We start from the raw sequence: 10,214 nt of genomic DNA on the forward strand, positions 1-10,214 counted from the left end.
GACCTTTATGAGACGGCGCAGACAAATCAAAGAATATAGTACTCACTATAAATAGGAGACAGATAGCAGACAAATGCACCGGCGGCGCCCCCTCAAAACTAATTTTAATAGGTATTGTACAATTAGCAAAAGTTTTGAAAACGTTTTCCCTATTTAATGAAAAGTTATTTGTAAGAAGATCGTGTTCGGGACAAAAATACCTGTTTATTGATGACTTATTGAGATATTAATTTTACTCGCTGGCAGCTTCGCGTCACCCAGCAAAAAAATAAACAAACGTTAAGTTGTCACATTCGATCAAAATTATAACCGAAAGCAATAAAATACAATTTGTAATTAAAATCCGTATTGGTCATGTCTCAGTAACAATTTGAAGTATAAAGTGTAATTTTATCGCAGGTGCTAAAATGTACCTGTCCCTTTAAGTATCAATAGTAGGTGAAGTGCAAATCAGCAGTATGAACGACTTTACCCAGCTGGAGAAGACGATAGTGCGGGAGTTGTCATGTCGGTTGTGTCTTTGTACGGACGTGGTGAAGCTTAAACCGCTCAGCGTGGAACTTAAGCGGAAGATCAAGCGACTTTACGGCGTTGTTGTACGTAATTAATAAGCTGATTTAAGCCATTTACACGTGTAATAAGTACCTAACTTTATGTTCCTCCGTGCAGCCAATAACAGAAAGGGAAACCTTCCGTATTCGCTAACATTCACCCACGCATGTCCATAAAACTCAAGTTTGAAATCGTAAAAGTTTTGAACAGTGATTAAACTGACTGACTGGGAGATCCCATACAGGGACGCCCGTGTTTACTCTATAAGTCAGTTTAGTGCATACATAAACTGGTTGTTTTGTATTTCTATTACGCTCGCGGTTCAAAAAGTGGAATCTTGAGCGCTGCGAGGGTATCAAGGCACGAAGGTTAAATAAACTTCGCCACCGAGTGAAACACAAAACTTTTCACCAAACCAACACGAACAAAATACTGACTAAAACATCAAAATAAATCAAATCCATCAATTTGTTCTATATTAATGATTCAAAATCATCATTTATTGGTAAAATCTATCAGTCAGCTTAAGACATCAGTTTGTATGAAATTACTTTGCACTCTTGTGGATAAAATGCAATTTTGCTATCTGTTTTCGAATAGCAAAGAGAGCGTTTACCAGTTGGTGTGGTGAAAAATTCATTACCTATCTATTTACAGATACGATCGGATGACACTCTCCCAAAAGCAATTTGCCATGACTGCTTACAACTAGTTGGCATTCAACACTTATTTGCTGTTAAAGTTGAGAAAACTCAAAAGTTTTTGGAATTTCGAAAAAATAAGCTAGCTGAAAAGGCTCACAAACAAAATACAGAAACAGTAACACACACAGTACAGGCCAATAATTTAAACCAAAACGCATTAGACACCGAAAAAAAGCAAAAATCAAAGGGAGACGCCCCATCGGAATCAGCGCAACACCAAGGTGACTCAAATAAAGTGAAAACTCTCAAAAAGAAAACACCTCTCGAAATGAAATTCATGGAATCCATGCCTTTAGAAGAATTCGTGCGAACTGAAAACGTCGATGAATCATTACTCAGTAGTACAACAACTGCAAACAGACCGGTGGAAAAAGTCAAATCGGGTAAAAGGGATGCTATTAAAGATATAGAGGACAGTACCACAGACGTATTAGATCCTATAGTAATCGTGGATGGTCGGCCTGCCAAACAAGGAGCCGCCTTAGACAGGCAAATAACACTATTCTACAAGATGGAATGCTGTATATGCCACCAAAATGACTTCAATTATAGGTCGCTAATGAAACATTATAAAGAAAGACATGGGGTGCCGGGCTACGTGGAGTGTTGTGACAAAAAGTTTCATTATTTCTGCCCTAAGAAGATTATCGAGCACATGGCGTATCATCTTCAACCAAACATATTCATGTAAGTAGCAAGAAGAAGTTTGATAAGTGCCAATTAAGTACATTCACCTAAGTTTTTCTGCAGGCAACTGGTAACAGGAAGCCAACAAAGTTACATTTGGTAAAAAGCTGCGTTGTTACCTCGTAAATTGCGTATAGAAATTGTTTATTATAAGTAGGTATTTAGTGATATAGACTATTTTATAATCTAAGGAGAGTAGTCTTCACGATCCCACAGTCAAACCGTGGAAACTGGTTTGTGGGACACTGTACTTGTATAAACTGTATAATTTTATGTTAATAAATAATAAATAAATAAAATATAAAAAAAAAAAAACAGACTAAACTTACATAGACAAAGTACCGCATAATTAAGTGTTTACAAAGAGCAGGTCAACACACATAGAAGAAAATTTTGTAAAATGCTACGATTTCAGCAGCACCGATTTGTATTTTGTACAGGTGCAGCAGCTGCCATACCAACTTCCAATCATCGCAAGAGTTGATCGAACACCAGAACAACGGCGGCCGGTCGGAGGGCAAGATCCTGTGCCCGCGATGTCAGGAGCGGTACCCTACTTACCACGAGCTCGGCTGCCATATCATCTCGCATCGGGAGGCCAATAAGCTGCAGTGCGATTATTGTGGGAAACTGTACGTATTTGTTAAATATATAAATAAAGACTGTAGGTCATGTAGGTACACGATGAAATCGGGCCATGCATGACATGGAATATTTTTTTCCTGGATCCACATTTTGAAGTAATTTTTGTACCTACTTTTAATCACCAGTATATCTTTAACTATATAATAATACATAGTAGCTATTCGTTGTAATGCATGAGTATGTGTGTGTTTTCGCCGAATATAGTCCATGCCTATTACATTTATTTTTTTGTCCAATTGTAGTTATATTTTTAACAGCCGTTTTACACGCATTAATGTCATCTTACCAAAAACATACTTATTGTAACTCATTTCGACATTTGGGAGTCAGGTCAGACTTTCTACTCTAAGCACTGAAAGTTGTTTTTGTATGGGACAGCCAAAAAGTGTCAAAAATTCGAATTCAGCAAAGTCAGAAAACCTCAGAACTTTCTTAATCTGATTACAATCAGAAAAATGTTTACTATTGTAAAATCAGTATGTTTTGGCTAATATGATTAAACATTAAAAAATCTTTTTAACAGGAAAGTTTTGTAAAGACTGCCAGAAGACAGTGGACAAAAAAATATTGGTACCATGAAATATATACTGCTAAAAATCATAGACCAACTAACGTTATGGTATGTTTATATCTTTAATTTGTACAGATGGAGTGCGAAAAGGGTTTCCTTCGTATTTTCGGGTAACGTTCGTATTTGTCATGCTAGTTCAGTCAATGTCAGTACATCTTGTACTGAGACTGACTGAAATAGCATGACACGTTCGTACGTTTCCGTAACTATACGAAGGCAAATCTTTTGGCACTACATTTGTAGGTTGATATCCACAAATTATTTGGAAAAGGTCCTGCTTGAAAATTCACTTTCTATTAAATGATTTACTATATATGGCCGGATTTCATCGTACACAGTCTTTAGTCTAACTAATCGGTTTCTTTAGCTTAGCTATAGTATAAAAAACTGCCACATCACCAGACTTTGAGAAATGCTTAATGCTTATGTTGTGGTGTTTCTATCTTAGCTAGTTGGATACCTAACTACATTAAACTTTGAGATTAGCCCAAATTATTTATATCGGATAATATTTTTTTCCTGTATTCATTAACAACAGGATGTTTTATTTTCAGATTGAAACACCACCACCGAAAGAAGACCGTAAATCACATGGAAGACGTCATACTTTGTTCCACATGTATCCGATCATTGAGAAATATTGAGAAACAAGAGAAAGAAATCGTGAGTAGGACTTTTCAAAAAGGGTCAAGTTAGTTCATTTATTTTAAAGCAATCCAAACGTAAGTAATATTTTAAATGTAAGTGCCAACTAGCCAGTGATGTCAGTACTTATTCTTCCTCACCGTGATAGATAATAACAATGTCCGTATTATGTTTTAAATGAAATTGTCATGAATGTATAAAGATATGTCAAATCGAATTGCATTTTTATTTCGTCTCTTTTTATTTCAGAAAGACAAAAAGAAGCCCATAACACCAGACAAAGTCACAATTCAAAAATATCAAAAATTCAATCAAGCCCTTGGCCTCTCTGGTGACGAAGACGCGTCTACTGACTGAAATAAACCATAAAAAACTAAAAATCGTAAACATGCAAAATTTAAATATGAAACTCAAGTGTAATATAAATTTTTTGTAATAAAACTCGTGTCATACTTACGGCTAATTTATTAAGAGAACCTTAATCTACATCGGCTTGAAACATTTAATCTAGTCTACGTTTCTTGACAAGCGACCCCAGGAGGTCGGAAATGGCCGGCAAATTGTTGGTTTGGTCATTGGCGCCCGTGTTCAGACTAGATAGCGGTATGTTCAGCTGGTTGGACGAAGTCTTCTGCTGTCCTTTCATGTTCCTGTGCTGCGGGAAGCTTGGCATCAGCTTTGGATCGCACGCTGCAACAAAAATAGCCAATAAACAAATGTAGAAATCAGGAGTGGAGAGGAGAGTGCAGGTGTAGAAATCTCTGGATGTTAGACGTCAGACAATTATGCTGCTTAAATGCAGTGATACTACAGTCTACATTACATACTTACGTAAAGGTTGTTTCTTGAAGTAGGAGCTCTGAAGGCACTCCTCAACCGTATCGCGTTTGTTAGGGACATACCTACATAGTACAGGAATTTGAGCATTTCGAGAAGCATTGCTTCTGGTCGTGCTGCGTGAGTGTGAACTGCCTATGGTGGACTTACGTAAAGGTTGTTCCTTGAAGTAAGAGCTCTGAAGACACTCCTCGGCGGTAGCACGCTTGTTAGGGTCATACATGAAGAGGAAGTTCAGCAGACGCAGCCCAGCGGCTGAGAGCCATGGGAAGCGCTGCTTCAGGTTGTTGTATGGCTGCTGTTTGAGCGTGAAGTTCTGAAGGGCGGGTAATGTGCTGAACTCGGGCCAGATCGCATCCGATGGGGTACCTGAGAAAAGGTGCAATTAGGTCTAAGCTTTAAATCAACAAATCAAAAAGGAGAGTTAAAATACCTAGCTTTATTAGTTTCATTACCTACTTTACCTTTAATATTATAAAAAATGTGGTAGCAACTCTCTCTTGTATCCTCTGAAATTGGACGGAAACCAGCACAGTCACCCTACTTTAGATTCCAAACGAATGGCACGTTTTCACAGCATCCATTTTCCAGGACATCCATGTCAATTTTTATAAATTACGTCATTGTGTAAGTATTAGGCACTGGTCCCACCGCGAGCTAGTAAACTATGAGCTATCGGCTATAAAAACGAACAAAAGATAATCACTCCCGCGTAAATAAAAGAGACACGGCGATGTTTATAGTTACTCGCCCAGCGGTGAGCTATCAATATCGCCGTGTCTCTTTTATTTACGCGGGAGTGATTATGATTATCTTTTGTTCGTTTTTATAGCCGATAGCTCATAGCTTACTAGCTCGCGGTGAGACCAGTGCCTTACTGACCAAATCTATTTCAATCTTCCTAAAATATTTTAAAACAGGAGGATCACACCAGGTAGGCGCCTTAATCTCAATAATATGAGAATTGTTATCCATACTAATCCATACTAATATTATAAATGGGAAAGTGTGTGTGTCTGTTTGTTTGTCCGTCTTTCACGGCAAAACGGAGCGACGAATTGACGTGACTTTTTAAGTGGAGATAGTTGAAGGGATGGAGAGTGACATAGGCTGCTTTTTGTCTCGTTCTAACGCGAGCGAAGCCGCGGTGAAAACTAGTTCTTTATAAAATCATTGGAAATCATGTATATTGAAAAGGTCGGAACGGATTTCAAAAGAGAATATTTGTGCATAAGGAAATTGCTCATTTTAGAAACCTTAATGATACGTTATGGGAGTCAACCTTTTAGGAAACGGATACGAGTCAAAAGGAGTTCTTTGTACAGGCTTTACTTGTAAGAATATAGGTGACACGTGTTTTCAGATATTTTTAGACGATTTTCGTGGTATATGTAGCAGAACCAAATGACGTCATCCATTGAAAATCAGAACAGGTACACGTGTCGTGCAAAACTTGACGCAGACGGCGCTGAAATCGTGTGAAGCTTGCCAAAGCTTAATAGGCAAGGCTCGGAAAAGCGGCCGTCACACGTCAATTTGAGATCATAACCAAGATCGTACCCATTCTAGAGTCATTGTACGGCATTAAACGTTGCATGGATTGAATGATTGAAATATTTAAGGGCCTTGAAGTGTTTGAGGAGTGTTAGAGTCGTCAATGTAACATCTCTGGAGCTGTAGGTATCAAGATGCCTTACCATAAGGCGGACCATATCGTCACTACTTTAAAAAAAACTTGTATCTTCGTCTGTCAATGAAAAGAAAATTGTAGTAAGTATGTATGGAATGCATATAGACTTATTGCGTTTTAACTTTGAGGAACAGAGTGAGATACGAGATTTTTTAAAAGTAGTGACGATATGCTTGCTTAGCAGTTAGCACCAACACGGTATGAAACGAAATGTCATTAGATACAAATATATAAAACTTACCAAGCAAATCTACGATAAGTTCCAGCTGCTCTATTTCACTTCTGCCTGGTAGCAGTGGCTTGTTGGCAAGCAGTTCACCCAAGATACAGCCAGCAGCCCACATATCCAGTGCTGGAGTTTGCTTCGGAGACTGGAGGAGAAGCTCAGGGGCTCGGTACCATAGTGTGACTACGCGAGGAGTGGCACTACGAGCGGGGGCGCCGAGCCAACGTGCTAGTCCGAAATCTGCTAAAAAATATAAAAAAATTTCAAATTTATTTAATTAAAATTTCTAATTATAAAAAGTAGCTGACATTTTTAGGAATATTTTTTTTGGGGGAAATAATATAATCTTTTCTCATATCCCTAAAAATCAAGGAATCCTGTATTTTTTACTTCTGTAACTTTTACTTCATATTTCGATTACTAACTATAAAAAAATACGTTTCATTCGGATGTAACAAAAGTTACTGATTTCTTGAAACGCAAGTTACCAATGTTTTGCATGTTTATTTTCATAATTGAAAAATATTAAGATTCCTTTTTGCTACATAAACATACCTGTACTCTTGACTGACACGATTTAAGTTACAAGAAAATTCGTAAACCAATATGGAAATAAAAAAATCGTATTTAAATGATGCTTTAAAAACCCATGTCCAATTTCTGTAATGAAAGTTACCACCTCATTTTAGTGTACTGAGGCCAGAAAATGGTTATGTTTCAGATAATTTCAACTTTAGTTTAATGAGATTTAACTGTATTAAATGGTGCACCAGCAAAAAAAGATATTTAAGTATGAATCAAGCCACAAATAACCTTTGTTTGACAACTTTGCGTTCTAAATGTAACGCAAGTTATCATGGAATTACCCAACTAGGGAATATTGTGTAGGAGAAATACCAATTTACTAGTCATTTCAAAAACGCAACGAAAGGAGTTTATGATGTAATGTTTGTTTTTAGACAAAATATCAAATGTTAGAGTTCTAGATAGATTAAAGAAAAAAGAAATATATTAAAGACAATAGAAAAGAAAACAGAAGAGGCATACTAGTTGGACATCTGCTATGACACAACCTGTTTCTCAAAAACATTGTAGAAGGAAAAGTAGAAGGAAAGAGGGGAAGAAGAAGACCTAGGAGAAATTATTTCACCAAAATTAAAGAAAAGGTTCAGGTTGTGTTGTACCAGAAGGTGAAGAAGTTGGCAGAGGACCGGACGAGTTGGAGAATGCTCCACCGACAAGAGCACAGCTCTTAAGTTAGAAGAAGAAGAAGAGATAATCCAATAGTTTCTATAGTATTCCTCAATAAAAAAATTAGGCTTACCTATTTTAACACATCCCTTGTCAGTCAGAAGTAAATTTGACACCTTCAAGTCTCTGTGCACAATAAAATTGGCGTGCAAATATTTGAGCCCCTTGAGTACTTGCAGCATTAGGCACTTTACTTGTGACTCAGTGAATGGAGACGACATGTTATCTAACAAGGAGGCCAGGTCCTGTTCACAGTACTCCATGGAGAGAAAAATGCTGAAACCATACAGTTTATGATTAGGTTAAAGAGCAGGCATCCATCTGTTAAACCAAAGACCATAAACTTGAGTTTGAACGATGAGCGTAGAACTACATTCTAGAAATATGTTTTAGCATTATGTACATTCAAAAAGTACATATGTTATGGCAATAAAAATTTTTAACAAACTTCCAGACGATCTTAGAAATGAAGAACTAGACTCTACTTTCATAAGGCTCTTAAAAGAATTACTTATTTCAAAATGATCTAGCACTAATTAATTGACTTTTTTTTTTTTTTTTTATATAAATATTGACATTTAACTTATTTTTAACTTATTTCTATTATTGTTTTTTTTATAGTCATAATTTTAATCTGAAAGTGGAAAATTGAACTAATATTATAAATTATTGACGGAAAATAACAATGTTAATGATATTTTACAAACTAGATCAAAGCTCCGTAATCTGATTTCTTTCTGACATACTTTGGATCTAGCACATAAGTTACCATACAAATAGTTCTAAAGTTACTATATGGATCTTATTATAATGGATTCAAATCAGGCGGTCTAGCACAACTTGCGCTCTTGCCCGCGAGTCGCAAGTCGCGCTTGATGTATGGACTCGCGCGCGACAATGCAAGTTGTGCTAAACCACCAGATGTAGTGCAAAACCACTCTAAGTATAATGTATTTTCTTTTACCTTTCTAGAGACCTCCCCACTAGCACCTCCTTGAGCTGCACTATGTTCTCATGTCTGCAAGCCATGAGCACCTGAATCTCCCGGAGACCACTAAGTGGCAGCCCATCTTTCTCCACTTCCATCCTCACTTTCTTGAGAGCTACAATATTACCATTAGCTTTTTCTTTTGCTCTATCTGGAATAAAAAATAAGTAGAAGGATCCAAGAAGGCATTATAGGTATTGAGAAGATAAATTAGAATACAATACTTACATACAATACCATAGGTACCCTCTCCTATACGGTTTATTTTCTCAAATTCACCAACGAATCTGCATCTTCCCAGCTAAAAAAAATTAAGCAGATACTAATTATAAAAAAAAAAAAACATGATTCGTGCCGTTATAATATTATAGGATATGTTTTCTTGGAGGATAGGTTATAATTTGTATACAAGATTCACTCACTATGTCTTTTTCCGGTATTTCCATGGTTTTACCCGTTCTGAATGATATAAGGACTCCTTTTCGCACCGCAGGACCCGTTGGATCCACATCTTGATTGTTGGATGGTTTTTCAGAGTCTAAAATAAGAAGAAACCTGAATTCTTTTACTTGATAATTTCTACGACTCTAGAGGAAAAATCAAATGTTATACGTACTTTGAGACATAGTAAAGGTTTCTACAGCACAACTGGTGTACGAGAAGCTAACAGCAACACATATATATGTTAATAATATTACAAACAATATTTAAAATCAATCGATGAAATATTTTGCTTCCTTTTGCCGATGCCGGCACAGATAAGACCAAAAAATAAAGTATACGTCACTGTCATGGTTGCCATCTTGGTTTTTTAAAGCTGGATGTACACGTTCTAAAAAAAATTATCTGATATGTTTAGTGATCCAGCGTTTTAAAACATGTCTCGATTAGTACAACAGCTGATCGATCCAGGGAGAATAGAGTAAGGAGGAAAATCTGTCGAAGTAAAACAGTCGCCAAAATGACCTAAGCAGTGCTGACCTTGTAATTGCAGTTACAAATCTCTTCGCTAGGAGCGCATGTCTCGCTCAATGAACAGCGACGTGACATGACATTAGACGTTCTGTTGTCTAGGCTGATTTCGTCGTACTGAGCAAGTCAAAGGGTAGTCCTTTGGTATTTGGTAGTGCGCAGGCTTCGTATGCAGATGATCTCAGGTTCGATTCTGACAGCGATCTTCTTGTTTCTTGTCTTTTTTTATATTTTAATTTTCTTTTTGTGTATTTTAATTGTGTTTAGTTATTGTTTTATTTATACATATGTCAATTTAAGCCCTTTTACATTGTTTGCCACATCTTTATAGGTAATGTTGTAAGTCTTGCGAATGAAATTTCGAAAAGTTGTAAAAACAAAATATCACAGAGAACCTCCTATAGAGTGGCAGTCTTGTATATTTGGTTCGCGATACGAGTCACCAG

General features: G+C 36.8%; 2 protein-coding genes across 5 annotated transcripts; one reads left to right on the forward strand and one right to left on the reverse strand.

The window, feature by feature from the left end:
• Positions 1-200: 200 nt before the first annotated feature.
• LOC125225390 (myoneurin-like) lies at positions 201-4,254 on the forward strand. Of its 3 annotated transcripts, none has more exons than XR_007176981.1 (5): positions 201-596; positions 1,210-1,943; positions 2,384-2,575; positions 3,112-3,207; positions 3,714-3,822. XR_007176981.1 is itself a non-coding variant. In XM_048129090.1 (5 exons), the coding sequence occupies exons 1-5, from the start codon at positions 459-461 to the stop codon at positions 4,137-4,139; spliced, it is 1,287 nt and encodes a 428-aa protein (XP_047985047.1). In that variant the 5' UTR covers positions 201-458; the 3' UTR covers positions 4,140-4,254. The 3 variants fall into 3 exon arrangements, 2 of the variants coding, with proteins under 2 accessions (XP_047985047.1, XP_047985048.1); XM_048129090.1 differs by lacking the exon at positions 3,112-3,207 and adding an exon at positions 4,054-4,254 and having other exon boundaries at positions 3,714-3,850; XM_048129091.1 differs by lacking the exon at positions 3,112-3,207 and adding an exon at positions 4,054-4,254 and having other exon boundaries at positions 203-596.
• Positions 4,254-9,544, reverse strand: LOC125225391 (cyclin-dependent kinase 10). 2 transcript variants are annotated; one of them, XM_048129093.1, is made up of 8 exons: positions 9,413-9,544; positions 9,219-9,307; positions 9,025-9,097; positions 8,773-8,947; positions 7,882-8,084; positions 6,573-6,800; positions 4,792-5,010; positions 4,254-4,494 (listed from the first exon to the last, which is right to left on the reverse strand). In XM_048129093.1, the coding sequence occupies exons 1-8, from the start codon at positions 9,420-9,422 to the stop codon at positions 4,307-4,309; spliced, it is 1,185 nt and encodes a 394-aa protein (XP_047985050.1). In that variant the 5' UTR covers positions 9,423-9,544; the 3' UTR covers positions 4,254-4,306. The 2 variants fall into 2 exon arrangements, with proteins under 2 accessions (XP_047985050.1, XP_047985049.1); XM_048129092.1 differs by having other exon boundaries at positions 9,219-9,334.
• Positions 9,545-10,214: the final 670 nt, after the last annotated feature.

This window comes from Leguminivora glycinivorella, chromosome 4 (genome assembly GCF_023078275.1).
Source record: "Leguminivora glycinivorella isolate SPB_JAAS2020 chromosome 4, LegGlyc_1.1, whole genome shotgun sequence".
In the NCBI taxonomy this organism is placed as follows: domain Eukaryota; kingdom Metazoa; phylum Arthropoda; class Insecta; order Lepidoptera; family Tortricidae; genus Leguminivora; species Leguminivora glycinivorella.